The 13,233-nt window shown below is 41.0% G+C and overlaps 1 protein-coding gene across 1 annotated transcript; it reads left to right on the top strand.

Annotated features, from left to right (window-relative positions):
- Positions 1-5,746: 5,746 nt before the first annotated feature.
- On the top strand, positions 5,747-11,928 carry krt18b (keratin 18b). Its single transcript, XM_021568581.3, has 7 exons — positions 5,747-6,327; positions 8,252-8,334; positions 9,094-9,250; positions 9,648-9,812; positions 10,377-10,502; positions 10,741-10,961; positions 11,733-11,928. Exons 1-7 carry the CDS (start codon positions 5,851-5,853, stop codon positions 11,764-11,766), a joined length of 1,263 nt encoding a protein of 420 aa, XP_021424256.1. The 5' UTR covers positions 5,747-5,850; the 3' UTR covers positions 11,767-11,928.
- Positions 11,929-13,233: the final 1,305 nt, after the last annotated feature.

The following is a 13,233-nucleotide window of genomic DNA, read 5'->3' as shown; positions in this document are numbered from 1 at the left end:
CATGGCTTGAGGCTGGGTCCCCCTAGTGCTCATTCGGAGTGGACTGTAATGTGTACGTAAACCACTGTGCTGTTTTTTGCCTTGTGATAAATCATAAATGCAATAATGTCATGCTTGTTGAATAGGAAAACAAGACCCTTTTCCCAATGGGATTCAATAAAGGTAAGTAAGTAGGTAGTAACTAACTAACTAACTAACTAACTAAGCTTTATTTTGCAGTCCCTGGTGTGTGAATGTGTGTGCGTGAATACTTTCTTAATTGTCCTATGTAAGGATCCTAATAGAAAAGAGGTGTCATTCAAATAACCTTTATTGTCATATTTCTAAATAATTTTTTACTAAATATTCCTATGTTCCTAAAGAGTGTGAAGGCTGACTATGCATTTTCAGTGGAATTGTATAGACTCATGAACTGTAAGTCTACAGGGAACATGTTAAAGGGATAGTTATCGGTTTCCTTACCTGGTAAGCCAGGGTTTCCCAACTGGCGGCCCACAGGCCAAATTTGGCCCAGGAGTGGTTTCATTTGGCCCCCCAAGTTTTCTGAGCAAATAAAAGTATAATATTAATTTTCATTTATGGACATTAAAGACTAAAAACACCAGGAAATCAGGTCCAAGGGATTTTAATTTAAGAAATCTGTTCCCAATATTCCCACATATAATAAGAGACACGTGGTCATATACAAATGTAAGCAAGGTTTGAAATGATCATGTTTTAGTCAAACATATCTACTTGGGCTTCTTGCGGTAAATTTGTAGTTTACAAATGATTGGTAATTATGTTCCGGCCAGCCGACCATCTGCTCAACAAAGAATCAACACTCGGATGAATCTAGTTGATGATCCCTGCTGTAAGCAGTCAAATATAAGATATTGACTTGCATTGGTTTTGGTCCACAAATGTTAAAAAGTTCAACCAAATCAAAGCATGATTGATGTCATCGTTGCCCATAAACTGCTTATTGGGGAAGGAAACCATTATGCAAATTTGTATTTGGGTGAACTATCCCTTTAAGAGACTATTGTGGTGATTGACTGCATTTTCAGTAGAGGGTTTGTGTATTCATTGTTATGTACGTGTCCGTGTTAAAAAGGAGCATATTAATTAAGAGGCCACGTTGCTGACTATGCATTTTCAGTGGTGTGTTACTGTATTTGTGGACATGTGTAAAAAGGGAACATACTGGCACTAAGACTCTAAAGATGGACATGACAACTCTGAGAGAAAATGGCCCGTAACTGTCACATTTCACTCATGTCTGATGAGCGACCTTCACAGACCCACATGGCCACACCTTGCTCGTAAAACTGGAATTCCCACGCAGATATAAGAACGTAAGCAGGACATCCAATAATGTTCAGGGTCCCAGGGTGTCCAAGGTCTTTATCTAAGACTCAAACTCCAAATTTGCTATAAAGAGATCAAAATCCACCCTCCCTTTTCTTACCCTTGCTCCTCTTTTTTTCCTCCCCCTGGCACAACTCCAAGTCATGGGATTGAGTGAGTAAGTGCCCTACTGATATATGACGCTGGCACAACGTTGTAGCACTGTAATTGTCTTAGCTGGGTAAGCACTCACAGGTTCAGGGGTAACAGAGTGGAAAGTGAGTAAAAAAAAAAGAAGAGGAGAATAAACAAGTAAAAGTTCATCCGAGAAAGATCAAGCTGGGAGCTTTCATTCTCTGACTGTTGTCCAGAATCCCTGAAGCACATAAGCTCCTGTTGAGTTTCCCAGAATCCTGCTGTTATTGGTATGAGTCAGAGTCTCAAGTTTCTCATCAATTTTTTTTCTCTCTCTTTCCCTCTCTCCCTTGGCCTCCCTGGACTGACGGTCTCCAGAGCTACTCAGGCCTGGATTTCTGCACATGCAGCAGTTTGAAGTGATTGTACCCTCCGGAATCAACGTTTGTCAGATGAGTTCAAAAGAGGTCAAATGTTGAGTGAGATAAGTCCATGTCCGATGCCATATGTTTTGTAGATCTACCTGGTAGAAGATGTAATAGTAAGTTTGCAGTATAAAAACTATTTTACTATATTATTTGGAGAGATAAAATGACCACTGCACAAATACCACTGTGTTGGCACTTGTGAATTGAGCACTTGAAGTTTATTAAAGTAATATCAAATGTAGTATTTGGTCCTGTGCCATAATATTTGTGTTGAGCCTGCAACCTTGGCATTGGCATTACCAAACTGTTGTATCTTCCTTGTCCAAGCCTTAGCTGAAGCCATTTTTAGTTGTTGTTTGTTGGGGGAGGCGGGGGGGGGTCTGAATTCAGTCTCCTCTTGAGCTTAATGCTCCAATGGATTTAAAGCTAGATTATTGCCTGTATACAATCAATTGTAGAATGTGGATTTCTGGACAGCACTTTCAGAAGTGCATTTGATTCGCACTGACAAACATTCATTTCAATGTGGACTATCATTTCAAACATTTTGTAATGGCGTAGAAGTAGTGAGATAAGTCACTCTGATTCTATTGAGAAGTTCCTCTTCTTCTGCCAATTAAACTGTTTTAAATCATTGAGGTGTACTGCCCAAGCTTTGCATGAAAGGACTGGGCATTGATACATCCTGTATGATATGAGAGCTGTTGTGATGAAGAGGCGAAGCTTTGAAACTTGATCAACCGTGAAGGTGAGGTATAGTCAGAGTATAAAGAAAACAAGGGGAAGTGTATGGGCTTTAGCCGACTTCCCCTGGGTACTGTGTTTTGTTATTTTGTCTCTAGGGTCCATTTTGTGAATCCGCCCTAGCCAGGGCATACAGTAGTGTCGTCAGTGAGGGTCGTTGGGAACCTGTTATTTTCCACTGCGATAAACGCCACCACCTATTAACCTATCTCCTTAAGGGCAGAGGGTTTCATTTGGCGCGTTCTGTTACATTTCCACAAACAAATACCCCTTAATTGAATTATGTCTATGATATATCTGTAGTGAGTTAAAAAAACGCACGTAGCATTAAAGGAATACTACGGGATTTTGGCATGCTAGCCGATACACATAGACTTCCAGTCGTTGCTCTAACACTGGTTATCATTGGCTTGCGAAACTACTTCAAGAGTCAAGATTCAGTGTAAAATGTTATATTCTGCATCTTTCAAGGGTGTCCGTTCATCTATTATGTCATGCTATGTTGTTTCTGACCTTTGAGAGGTAACATTTCCACTCACAGTGCTTTTCTGGTATGTTCTCTTAAGAACAATGGATATAGATGCGTTTTTGTGTACTGGATGAAAAACTCAACGGCTCTTTCTGTCTCTGTGACCTTATTACCTTTCGGGTGACACAATCAACATCAATGAGATACAAACCACTAAAAGATATCATTCAGCCTATCACAGCTATCTGCAAACGTTCAAAGGTATCACCTTAAAGATATCAACTACACAACCAAAGAATTTTGCCACTACCACTCAAATGTGACACAAGAGCACCCCCCCCACACACCCCCTTCTCCCAATCCTATCCCTGAATTAAGAGAGAGACAGAGACACTATGTTATCAGCTTACCAAAGTCTTTGTGCACGTCACATCACAGTAACTTTTTCTTGATGTGTTTGTTTCTTTGACATCCAATGACATGGATGTCGATTAAGGCAGCCCCCCGTGTAACAGTATAGCTTCCGTCCTTCTCGTCGCCTGTACCAGGGCTCGAACCAGGGACCCTCTGCATACATCAACAACTGACACCCACGAAGCATCGTTACCCATTGCTCCACAAAAGCTACGGACATTGCAGAGCAAGGGGAACAACTACTTCAAAGTCTCAGAGAGAGTAAAGTCACCGATTGAAACACTATTGGCGCGCACAACGCTAGTCATTTCACATCGGTTACCCTTTTGACCTCCTCCTTTTCCGCAGCAACCAGTTGACCACGGCATTAATGTAACAGTATAGCTTCCGTCCCTCTCCTCTCCCCTACCTTGGCTAGAACCAGGGACCCTCTGCACACATAGACAACAGCCACCCTCAAAGCATCGTTACCCATCGCTCCACAAAAGCCACGGCCAAGAGGAACAACTACTTCAAGGTCTCAGAGCGAGTGACGTCAACGATTTGAAACGCTATTAGCGCGCACCCCGATAGTTAAATAGCCATTTCACATCGGTTACACCCGCACCTCTCTGATTTAGAGGGGTTGGGTTAAATGCGGAAGACACATTTCAGTTGAATGCATTCAGTTGTACAACTGACTAGGTTTCCTTTCCCTTTCTGCTTTCCCTTTCTGCAAGTCAGTTTACTTTATCCCTGCTGCTAAGCGTGTCCGTATCCAGTAATTTGGGGGTTTGGCTGATCAAGTACATAGAAACTACACACTGGGCACAGACGTCAGTTCAACATCTAGTTTTGATTTATATTTGGTTGAGTTGTCAACTAACATGAATTAAATGTGAAATCAACAAAACATTTTACCATGTCATTGGATTTAGGTTAAAAGCTGGTTGAAAAAAAGACAAAATTCCATTACATTGATGGCTTTTTTCAAATCCAATCAGTTTTCCACCTGATTCAACCCCAGCTAGCACATCACTTTCTGAGAACCATATGTTTCATAGAGTTTGGTGAGAGCGTAGTTGTCCTATTGTTATTTTGCATACAACCTTCTGATAACTTCTTGGGAATGGAGTTCAAAACAGTTAATCTGAACTAAGCAAGCAGTGTTATTAAAAGTCTTGTGGAAATATTATATAATGTGATTTAACGTTATTTAATGACCTTCAAATAACCTATCATTTTCATTCTCAGAATATTAATAAAACTTCCCAGGAAAACTTTAAAGGAACCATAGTAAAATGTTCTCAGAACCTCCCTGCTACCTAAAAATGTACATTCCCAGAACAGGTCAAATGTTTCATTCCATTCTCAGAACATTTAAAAAACATTAATTTTACCGGTCAGGAAACTTCTGGCTTCATTCCCAGAAACAATTGGTAAACCAAAAATGTACATTCCCACAACTTCCAAGGAACCAAATGTGCTAGCTAGGATGCTATTCACATGTAATTTTTGGGTTGAAATAATGTGGAAACAGCTTTGATTCAACCACAGGAGGCTGCTGAGGGGAGAAAGGCTCATAATAATGGTCGGAACAGAGCAAACGGAATAGCATCAAACACCTGGAAACTATTACCATGAACCCGAGGCATTACCATGAACCCGTTCTCCCCAATTAAGGTGCCACCAACCTCTTGTGGATTCAACACGTTTCTGTCCAGTGGGTATGCAGCAACCATTCCAAATTATGCCTTTTATGGGGAAAAAAAACAAAGAATCTCAAAGCATGCCCAGGATAAAACCTTGCTCTCTTTAATTGTTTTCTTCATCATTAACTCTAGTCTTTGTCTCTTTTCTTCATTTTGTGTGTTTGTTTTTTTCTTTTTTTCTGTTTCACATTTTATTTTTGCAGTGTGAGGAATTTGTAACCTGAATTGACAAGATAGAAAGTTATCTTTTATTAGATGTCACAAACATGTGATTTACATTAGATGCATGTAAAAAAAATAACATAATTAGCTAAATGTTGCATGTAGATAGAAGTTGAGCAGTGTCCATGGGCAAATGCAAATGCTAGGGAAAAGAGTTTGGAATGAGAGAATGAGAGAAGCGGTAGGAGAGTAGGAAAGAGAGGATGGGGGATGTGGATGTAGGCAGGGTCTTGGAGGCCAGCCTGCAAAAGAGAGAAAAGAGGAGGTTTGTTTGGGGGGGAAGTATAAGTTCTCCGGTTCACTTTACCCACGTCACTCTTTCTGTAGCTCAGCTCAGAGGCTCCTTTCTCTCCCTTTCTCTCTCTCCCTCTCTCTCTCTTACATTTGTTAATTCGTTCTGACTACTCCATCAGCAGTCATGAGTTACAGACCGTCCAACAGCCACATCTCCTTCCAACGCACCACGCCCGTGTCCTCCTACCGGGCTGCCAGCACCTACGGCGGGGCTGGCGGCCAGGGCACCCGCATCTCCTCCGCATCTTACGGGGGCCTCCGCAGTGGTGCCCCAGCCAGCTCTTCCTCCTACTCCTCATCCTCCTTTAAGGTGAGTGGCGGTGGTATGGGCACTGGCATTGGTGGTGGCATGGGTGCCGGCATGGGTGGCCTGATCAACGCTGCGGCAGCCGGTGGTGGAGGCGGTCACGTCATGGGCAACGAGAAGGGGGCCATGCAGAACCTGAATGACCGCCTAGCCAACTACCTGGAGACAGTGAGGAACCTGGAGCAGGCCAACGGACAACTGGAGGTCAAGATCCGAGAGGCCCTGGAGAAGGGAGGACCGGACGCCCGCGACTATAGCAAGTACAACAGCATACTGGACGACCTGCGCAAGAAGGTGGGGGTGTGAATGAAATACAGTATCATTAGAAAAGTGATAGAGACAAGAGAGGGGGGTGTTGAGAAAGAATAATGTGTGTAAGAAAAGGGTTAAGTTGAGGAATTTGTGGTTTTGTATTTTGTTGCTTAGATAAGTGTGTTGATTTGATCAACCAGTAAGTCAAAATATGAATGTAATGTCACCACTCCTGCAACTTTTCGTTGGACTAAAACCCATTGTGGTATGAGAGAAGATGTCCGTCCAATAATGAGTTTAAGCATAATGACAATTATTTATTTACCAATTTACTTTGCTTTTGCTTTGACTTCAACATTTCTGTGGGGAACCCTGCATTGGAACAACTGGCTTCTCAAAATTCCTAACTGAATAGAGGGTCAATGATGTATCTAAACCCTGGATTGCCAATGCTGTGTATTGGCCAATGAGAGACTTTGAAGCCACCAGCCGGCCATATTGAAAAGCAGTCCTCCATAGGAATGAATGGAATTCTACAGTATTTAATTTAAATGTTTCAAGGACAAAATGATATGTATTTAAGTATTTTGGGGACAGTAACATTAGTACTTTCAAAAATCACACTTTAAGGAAATTAAATCTTTATATTATTTAATTTGAAATGTTTATGTTTAGCTCACATATAATAGAATACACATTGCAAAAACAAATTCAGACCTTTGTAAATGCATTTCTATAGCTTCCAAAATAGTTTTTATAACAGTGGGGGAGTGCCAAGATGGAGGCTTCCAAAACAGCGCCCCCTGTTAGTCATCTACTGTATATATAAATCATTGTAGAGGGTGTGGCAGGCCAGTCAGATATCCACTTTCCCTCCCCCTCCTTCACTAGTTCCCTCACTTCTCAGTTTGCTCAAATTAATCACCAAATATGGTGGACGCAATGAATCATCATCATCAAAAAACTGAACAAAACCTATAAACAAAGTTCCAAGAGTGTTTGCAAAGCATTTTGACCTCCCCGGGTCAGTGTCTCCACTCTGGGGCATAGTGTAGTGTGAGAGGGACCAGCGGTATGAACCAGATGTGGGGTGACAACACACAAAAATAATTCCCTGTGAGATTTGAAACACATTGCTGGTGGGTGTGTTTTTTCTTTAACCATTATAGCTTTTGAAGCACAGTCAAAGAATTCCAACAAGGGCTCTCGGAATCCCTGCAAAAACTGACGTTTGTTCAAAAGAATTTCAAAGTCCTCTATAGTTTATGACGACACCCTTATGATGAATGTTAGCCTTGTTCCATTTGCCGGACACATAAACCGACAAGAGTTCCCCTTTTTATGTGATTCGCACCAGAATACCATGGTTACAAACACACAGATTGGGGGTGGAAGACAGGAAGCCTGGCCCGTTTCCTCTAACAATGCAAACTGAGAACAGACAGCCATAGCACAGGAACTCATTGTCCTGTTTTTCCGTTCACAGCTTCCTCTTTTTCAGGGGCAGTTGGAGTTATATGGTCGTAACCATAGATTCAGTTGTGTTTTGGTCCCATTTTGTAAATCACTCAGAATCTGCGTTTTCCGGTTTCAATAACACCCCCCTGGGAGGCGTACATTAAAAATACCTGTTTTAGGTTGGTGAAGAGCAGCAAATCAAATGATGGAACATATTAGTTCTTCTTTTTTATTGCCAGCTCATCTATGTATGACACACAAAATTATAGTTAGAATGGGAAGCAAGTTCATATCTATTTGCATTGAGCAGTAAATGGGGGAAAGGCCTTCCTCTATAACTGACATGGATTCAAAAGTTAAGAAAAGTAAAGCATATTATAGCAGGCTTATGTCACATGCAAAAATAGTTTCAGAAAATATTTAGTATTTCATGATAAATAAGAAGTATTGTCATTATATCTCTTTTTGTCATATATTCAACGGAATTAACACTATTTTTCTCCAATAGGTCTTCGATGCGACAGTGGATAACGCTAGTATTGTCCTCCAAATTGATAATGCTCGCTTAGCTGCAGATGACTTCAGAGTAAAGTGAGTTTACCACTGTAAATGACATATTTCTGCACATTGGTTGTGCCATTACTTTGTATACAATACAGGGGTTGTTTTGAGATGTTGTTGTTCTGTCATGAAAAACATTTGATCTGTTCAATTTCATACTGTAATTGTGCTTCTCACAAAGTTCATTGGCTCAAATCCCCCCCACTGGGCACAGATGTCAGTTCAACGTTTATACCATGTTGGTTCAACATGATTTCATGTCAATTATGTGGAAACAATGTTGGTTCAACCAGTGTGTGCCCAATGGGCCACTATAAAGTGAATTTAGTGGTGTGTCAGCCATTAAGCAAGGAGAAACTCTCAAGAGTTTAAGACATGCCAGACCCACAAGAGAGGAAGTCTTGTGCCGGTACCAGTACGCAGAGTTGGCAGAGAAAGTCTAATCTCTCATAATGAATCTTCATCTTGGCATCTGTACGTGAATGCCTGATGTGCATGTAACCTCTTACATGCAACCCCTATGCTGCATAGCTCTTATAACCTTGGTGAACTGTTCACAAGATAGTAATTGCCCACAGACACAGATCGAGGATCAACTTTCCTCCCCAAATTCTACTGATAATCAATAGGACGAGAAAAATACCAAATTGACCTCAGATCAGTGTTTGCTTCAAATCCATCCTACCCCTAGTAAACTGAAACATGGCAGCCATTTTGTGCCTTTAACCCAAAATGTCAGGGTATTTCATGTCAATGTAGAGTTTAGTGACAGTGTCCCTGTGCCCACAGATTTGAATCTGAGTTCAGCATTCGTCAGTCAGTGGAGGCGGACATCGCCGGGCTGAAGAAGGTCATCGATAACACCAACATGGGCAGGATGAATGTGGAGAGTGAGATCGAGGCTGTGAGGGAGGAGCTCATCTTCCTCAGGAAGAACCATGACAATGTGAGCTATAACATTGAGATTGAATGTCCATATCAAATAATCATTTGAAATAGAACATTTTCCTTACATTAGAAAATATTGAAGATAAGAATTATTCTAGGAAGAACCACAACAACGTGAGCTATTATAGCGCCGAGACTGAATGTCAATGTCAAATAATAATTTGAAATGGAACATTTTTATTATGGAGAATAGAAATAGAATGAAGAACAATACAATTCCATGAAGAACAACGATAATGTGATAATATCAGATTAACCTTATCACTAGCTATGAACTTTTCAAGTTTCACAGTTAGCTAATATTGGAATGCCTATATCATTTTTTTCTCTGTTTATCTCTCCCTCTCTCTTGCTCTCTCTCCCCTTCCCCCTTCCCCCTTCCCTCTCTCCAACAGGAGGTGATGGAAATGAGGACCCAGATCTCCCAGTCGGGGGTGCAGGTGGACGTGGACGCCCCTAAAGGTCAGGACCTGAGTCTGGTCATGGAGGAGATGAGGGCCAACTACGAGAAGATGGCTCTGAATAACGCAAAGGACCTCAAAGTGTGGCACGAAAACCAGGTAGCCCATCATATTTGTAAGATCATTGTATCATACTATCATTACACACCACATCAAACCTATAATTACAGTTTTTTTGTTCTGCAATTAAAACTAAAATGGAGTAACCCATACCCACTGGCCAAGATAACGTTGTTTTATCCACTGAAAGTTTACCTTCCATTGAAAACATGTTTTGTTGTATGGGTAGTCTAGTCACACAAAAAATCCTGAAATCCAAAACATGAATTCAACTTTCAAGATGACTAAAGGCTCTATTCAATCCGCATCACGGAAGTTCAGCTTTAAAGCGTGATTGAAATTTAAAGGCAATGTTCCCACTTTTAGCGGAGACTTCATTCACGGTAAACGCTGCATATGTCAACTCAATCGGAAATTACCATTCAATTTATATTGTGGAATCTGTAACGCTTCAGCATTACAGATTGAATAGAGCCCTAAGCTTCGCTCCTTCCCTTCTTCCCTCCCTCCCTATCTCCTTACCTTCTTCCATCCCTCCCTATCTCCTTCCCTTATTCCCTACATCCCTATCTCCTTACCTTCATTTCTTCCTCTGTGGTATAGATCTCAGACGTACAGGTGCAGGTATCCCAGAACACAGAGGCCCTGCAGGGGGCCCAGATGGAGATGAGCGACCTACAGAGACAGCTACAGACCCTCGAGATCGAGCTGGCATCCCAACAGAGCTTGGCAAGGAAAATTCTTTCAATATGATAACATATTTCCGTTAAATTCCTTAATTCCTCTGAGTAGAAATGGAACTGATAGTAACCCATGCATGTCCTCTATGTACGACCTCCTTTTAAAGTCTGCTGCCATACCTTAGCCATACCATCCATGTCTCCAAATTCCAACATTCTAATAATCACAGTATCATTCAACAAAATTTAGAAGACCATTCCCAACATTCCCCTGTAATTCCCAGCAGAAATCCTCCTTGGAAGACACCTTGCGTAACACAGAGATGCGTTCCAACATGGAGGTGGAGAAGTACAATGCTATCCTCATCCGTCTAGAGGGTGAGCTGACCAACCTGCGGGGCAACATCCAGCAGCAGGGCCAGGAGTATGAGGCACTGCTCAATATGAAGATGAAGCTGGAGGCCGAGATCGCAACATACAGGAGCTTGCTCGATGGGGGAGACTTCAAGTAAGTGGACAAGGGACTAAAGGCTGACTAGGGGTGTGTCTCTATAGTCTAAAGTGAATTCCTTTCAAGAAACTACAAGTGAGTGTATGAGGGAATAGGGGCTAGTGGTTGACTAGGGCTATGTCTCAATAGTCTAAAGTCACTTCCTTTCAAGAGTCTTCAAGCAAGTGGATGAAGGTGAGTGAGTGAATGACTAGGGGTGTGTCTCAAAAGTCTTAACTCTCCTCGGTTTGTTTCCATCATCTGCACTGATCTAAAGACACATGGATAGGTGACTGTTATAGGGTGGGGGCTTCGTCCACCAATCCAGTTCCTTACACATTAGTGAAGGTGAAGGAAAAGACGTGAGAAGGAGAGGAAGAAACTTTTGATTATTGAGATGCACACTCTTTTCTTAGGTTTGAGGATTGAGAGTAATTAAAATGCTTATTATTTTAGCATCTCAATGCTTATGTCAGCTATGCTTCAAGTTCATGTACCACAAACGGCCACAGAGCATACTTTATATAAAATATAAGGAGTTGAAACAGGGAATAATGATGGGGAGGTGGTGGTGACACATATCATGATTCAAATACTTGGAAATTGTGACAAAGTGAAATGGGAGAAACACAACATTATTTTGGACATGTCAGTAGCAATTAGTATGGGTGAAGTACAGTCCTTGAGGAGGTTTAATGCCATCTACAGTAAAAACTAGGTATGGCAGTATCATCTGTCCTGTCAATTAATTAATGCCCTGTGTTTTAATACCTATTAATTCTATTCCAGGCTTCAAGACGCTATGGATGAACTGAAACCATAAGGGAATGAGGGCGGAAAAAAGTGCCGACCAATTATCAACTTCATGGAGAGAGAGAGATATACGCACAGACGCGGAGGAGTCAAACCCATCAAATAGGCATAGCATTGTGTTATCATGACAAACAAACAAAAAGCTGCAATAAATACAATGGTTACCATTTAACATGTTGTTTCTCATATTTGTTTCTTTGTTCCACTGTACCATGATGAACTGATTGGCAAGTATTACACATTGTCTCTAGGGGTGCATGACTACATGTCCAGAAATGACCTCAGTGCACAGAAAGGGGCTATTGCAAAACTTATCACCATAAAACAAAGGACGGTGTGGTTTAGTAATGAGGGAAGAAATGTATGAAAATTGATCATGTGTATACCTATACAGTCATATTTTAAACTTTACATCCATAAAGTACTTAATCCTAACACATACAGAAAATCATTAATTAATTATGACTCATTGTGAATAGGCTACTATGGAACAGAATGCTTTAGGAAGCAATTGAGGCTAGTGCATTTCTTTAATATAGGTAGGCTACTCTGTTAGGCTATATTTAAACAATAAGGCCCGAGGGGGTGTGGTACAGTATATGGCCAATATACCACGGCTAAGGGCTGTTCTTAGGCAAAACACCCCCTGATATACCACGGCTGTCAGCCAATCAGCATTCAGGGCTCGACCCATCCAGTTTTTATTAGGCAATACATAAGGAAGACTAGAGTGCAATGCATAGTTTATGCTACCTATTATGAAGGTCAGTAGGTTACGTTATCGATATATCTACAAGCTGTCACTCAAATACTGAATCAATAGCCTACAACATGGATAACCTAAGAAGAAAGGACTGTACGTCCTCCTTAGGTTATCCATGTTATCCATAGATCAATAGAATATTGATCTATTTGAGGTTAGTTCATAAAAAAAAGATGTGAATCATCTTATTTTTTGCTTGCAGTGAATTATCTTTGAGTGCAGCAAACTTTCAGTTCAATAGCACAAGATGAGATCATGAGACGAGAAGACACAATATTGACATTAGGTGCGACTGTTTTTATTGTTTAGTTTGGTACTATAATGAATTAATCGAATGAATGAATGAGTAAATGAATGAATGGGTTGAAGGATAAATGATCTAATAATGAATGAAAAATAGACATAGTAGGCCTATGCAACGACACTTAAAACACATATCCTGCCTATCTATAAACAACAACAAAAAATCCAAATGGTATGAAACCGCTTTGAGATGCCTAAAATTGGCCATGTGGGCATACAAACTATAACATAATATTCTAATATAAAATAGGCCTAATTAAGCAATAAGGCATGAGGGAGTGTGGTATATGGCCAATAAACCATGGCTAAGGGCTGTTCTTATGCATGACGCATTGCGGAGTGCCTGGATACAGCCGTTAGCCGTGGTATATTGGCCACATACCACAAACCCCTGAGGTGCGTTATTGCTGT

The sequence above is a fragment of the Oncorhynchus mykiss genome, chromosome 17 (genome assembly GCF_057628025.1).
Source record: "Oncorhynchus mykiss isolate SJ-2025 chromosome 17, ASM5762802v1, whole genome shotgun sequence".
NCBI lineage: Eukaryota > Metazoa > Chordata > Actinopteri > Salmoniformes > Salmonidae > Oncorhynchus > Oncorhynchus mykiss.
This window is presented reverse-complemented; position numbering and strand designations above follow the sequence as displayed.

Coding starts and splice junctions, on each gene's coding strand:
- krt18b (XM_021568581.3), top strand. CDS start 5,851: ATGAGTTACAGACCGTCCAACAGCCACATCTCCTTCCAACGCACCACG. Junction 6,328..8,251: donor TGGACGACCTGCGCAAGAAG/GTGGGGGTGTGA, acceptor TTTCTCCAATAG/GTCTTCGATGCGACAGTGGA. Junction 9,251..9,647: donor TCAGGAAGAACCATGACAAT/GTGAGCTATAAC, acceptor TCTCTCCAACAG/GAGGTGATGGAAATGAGGAC.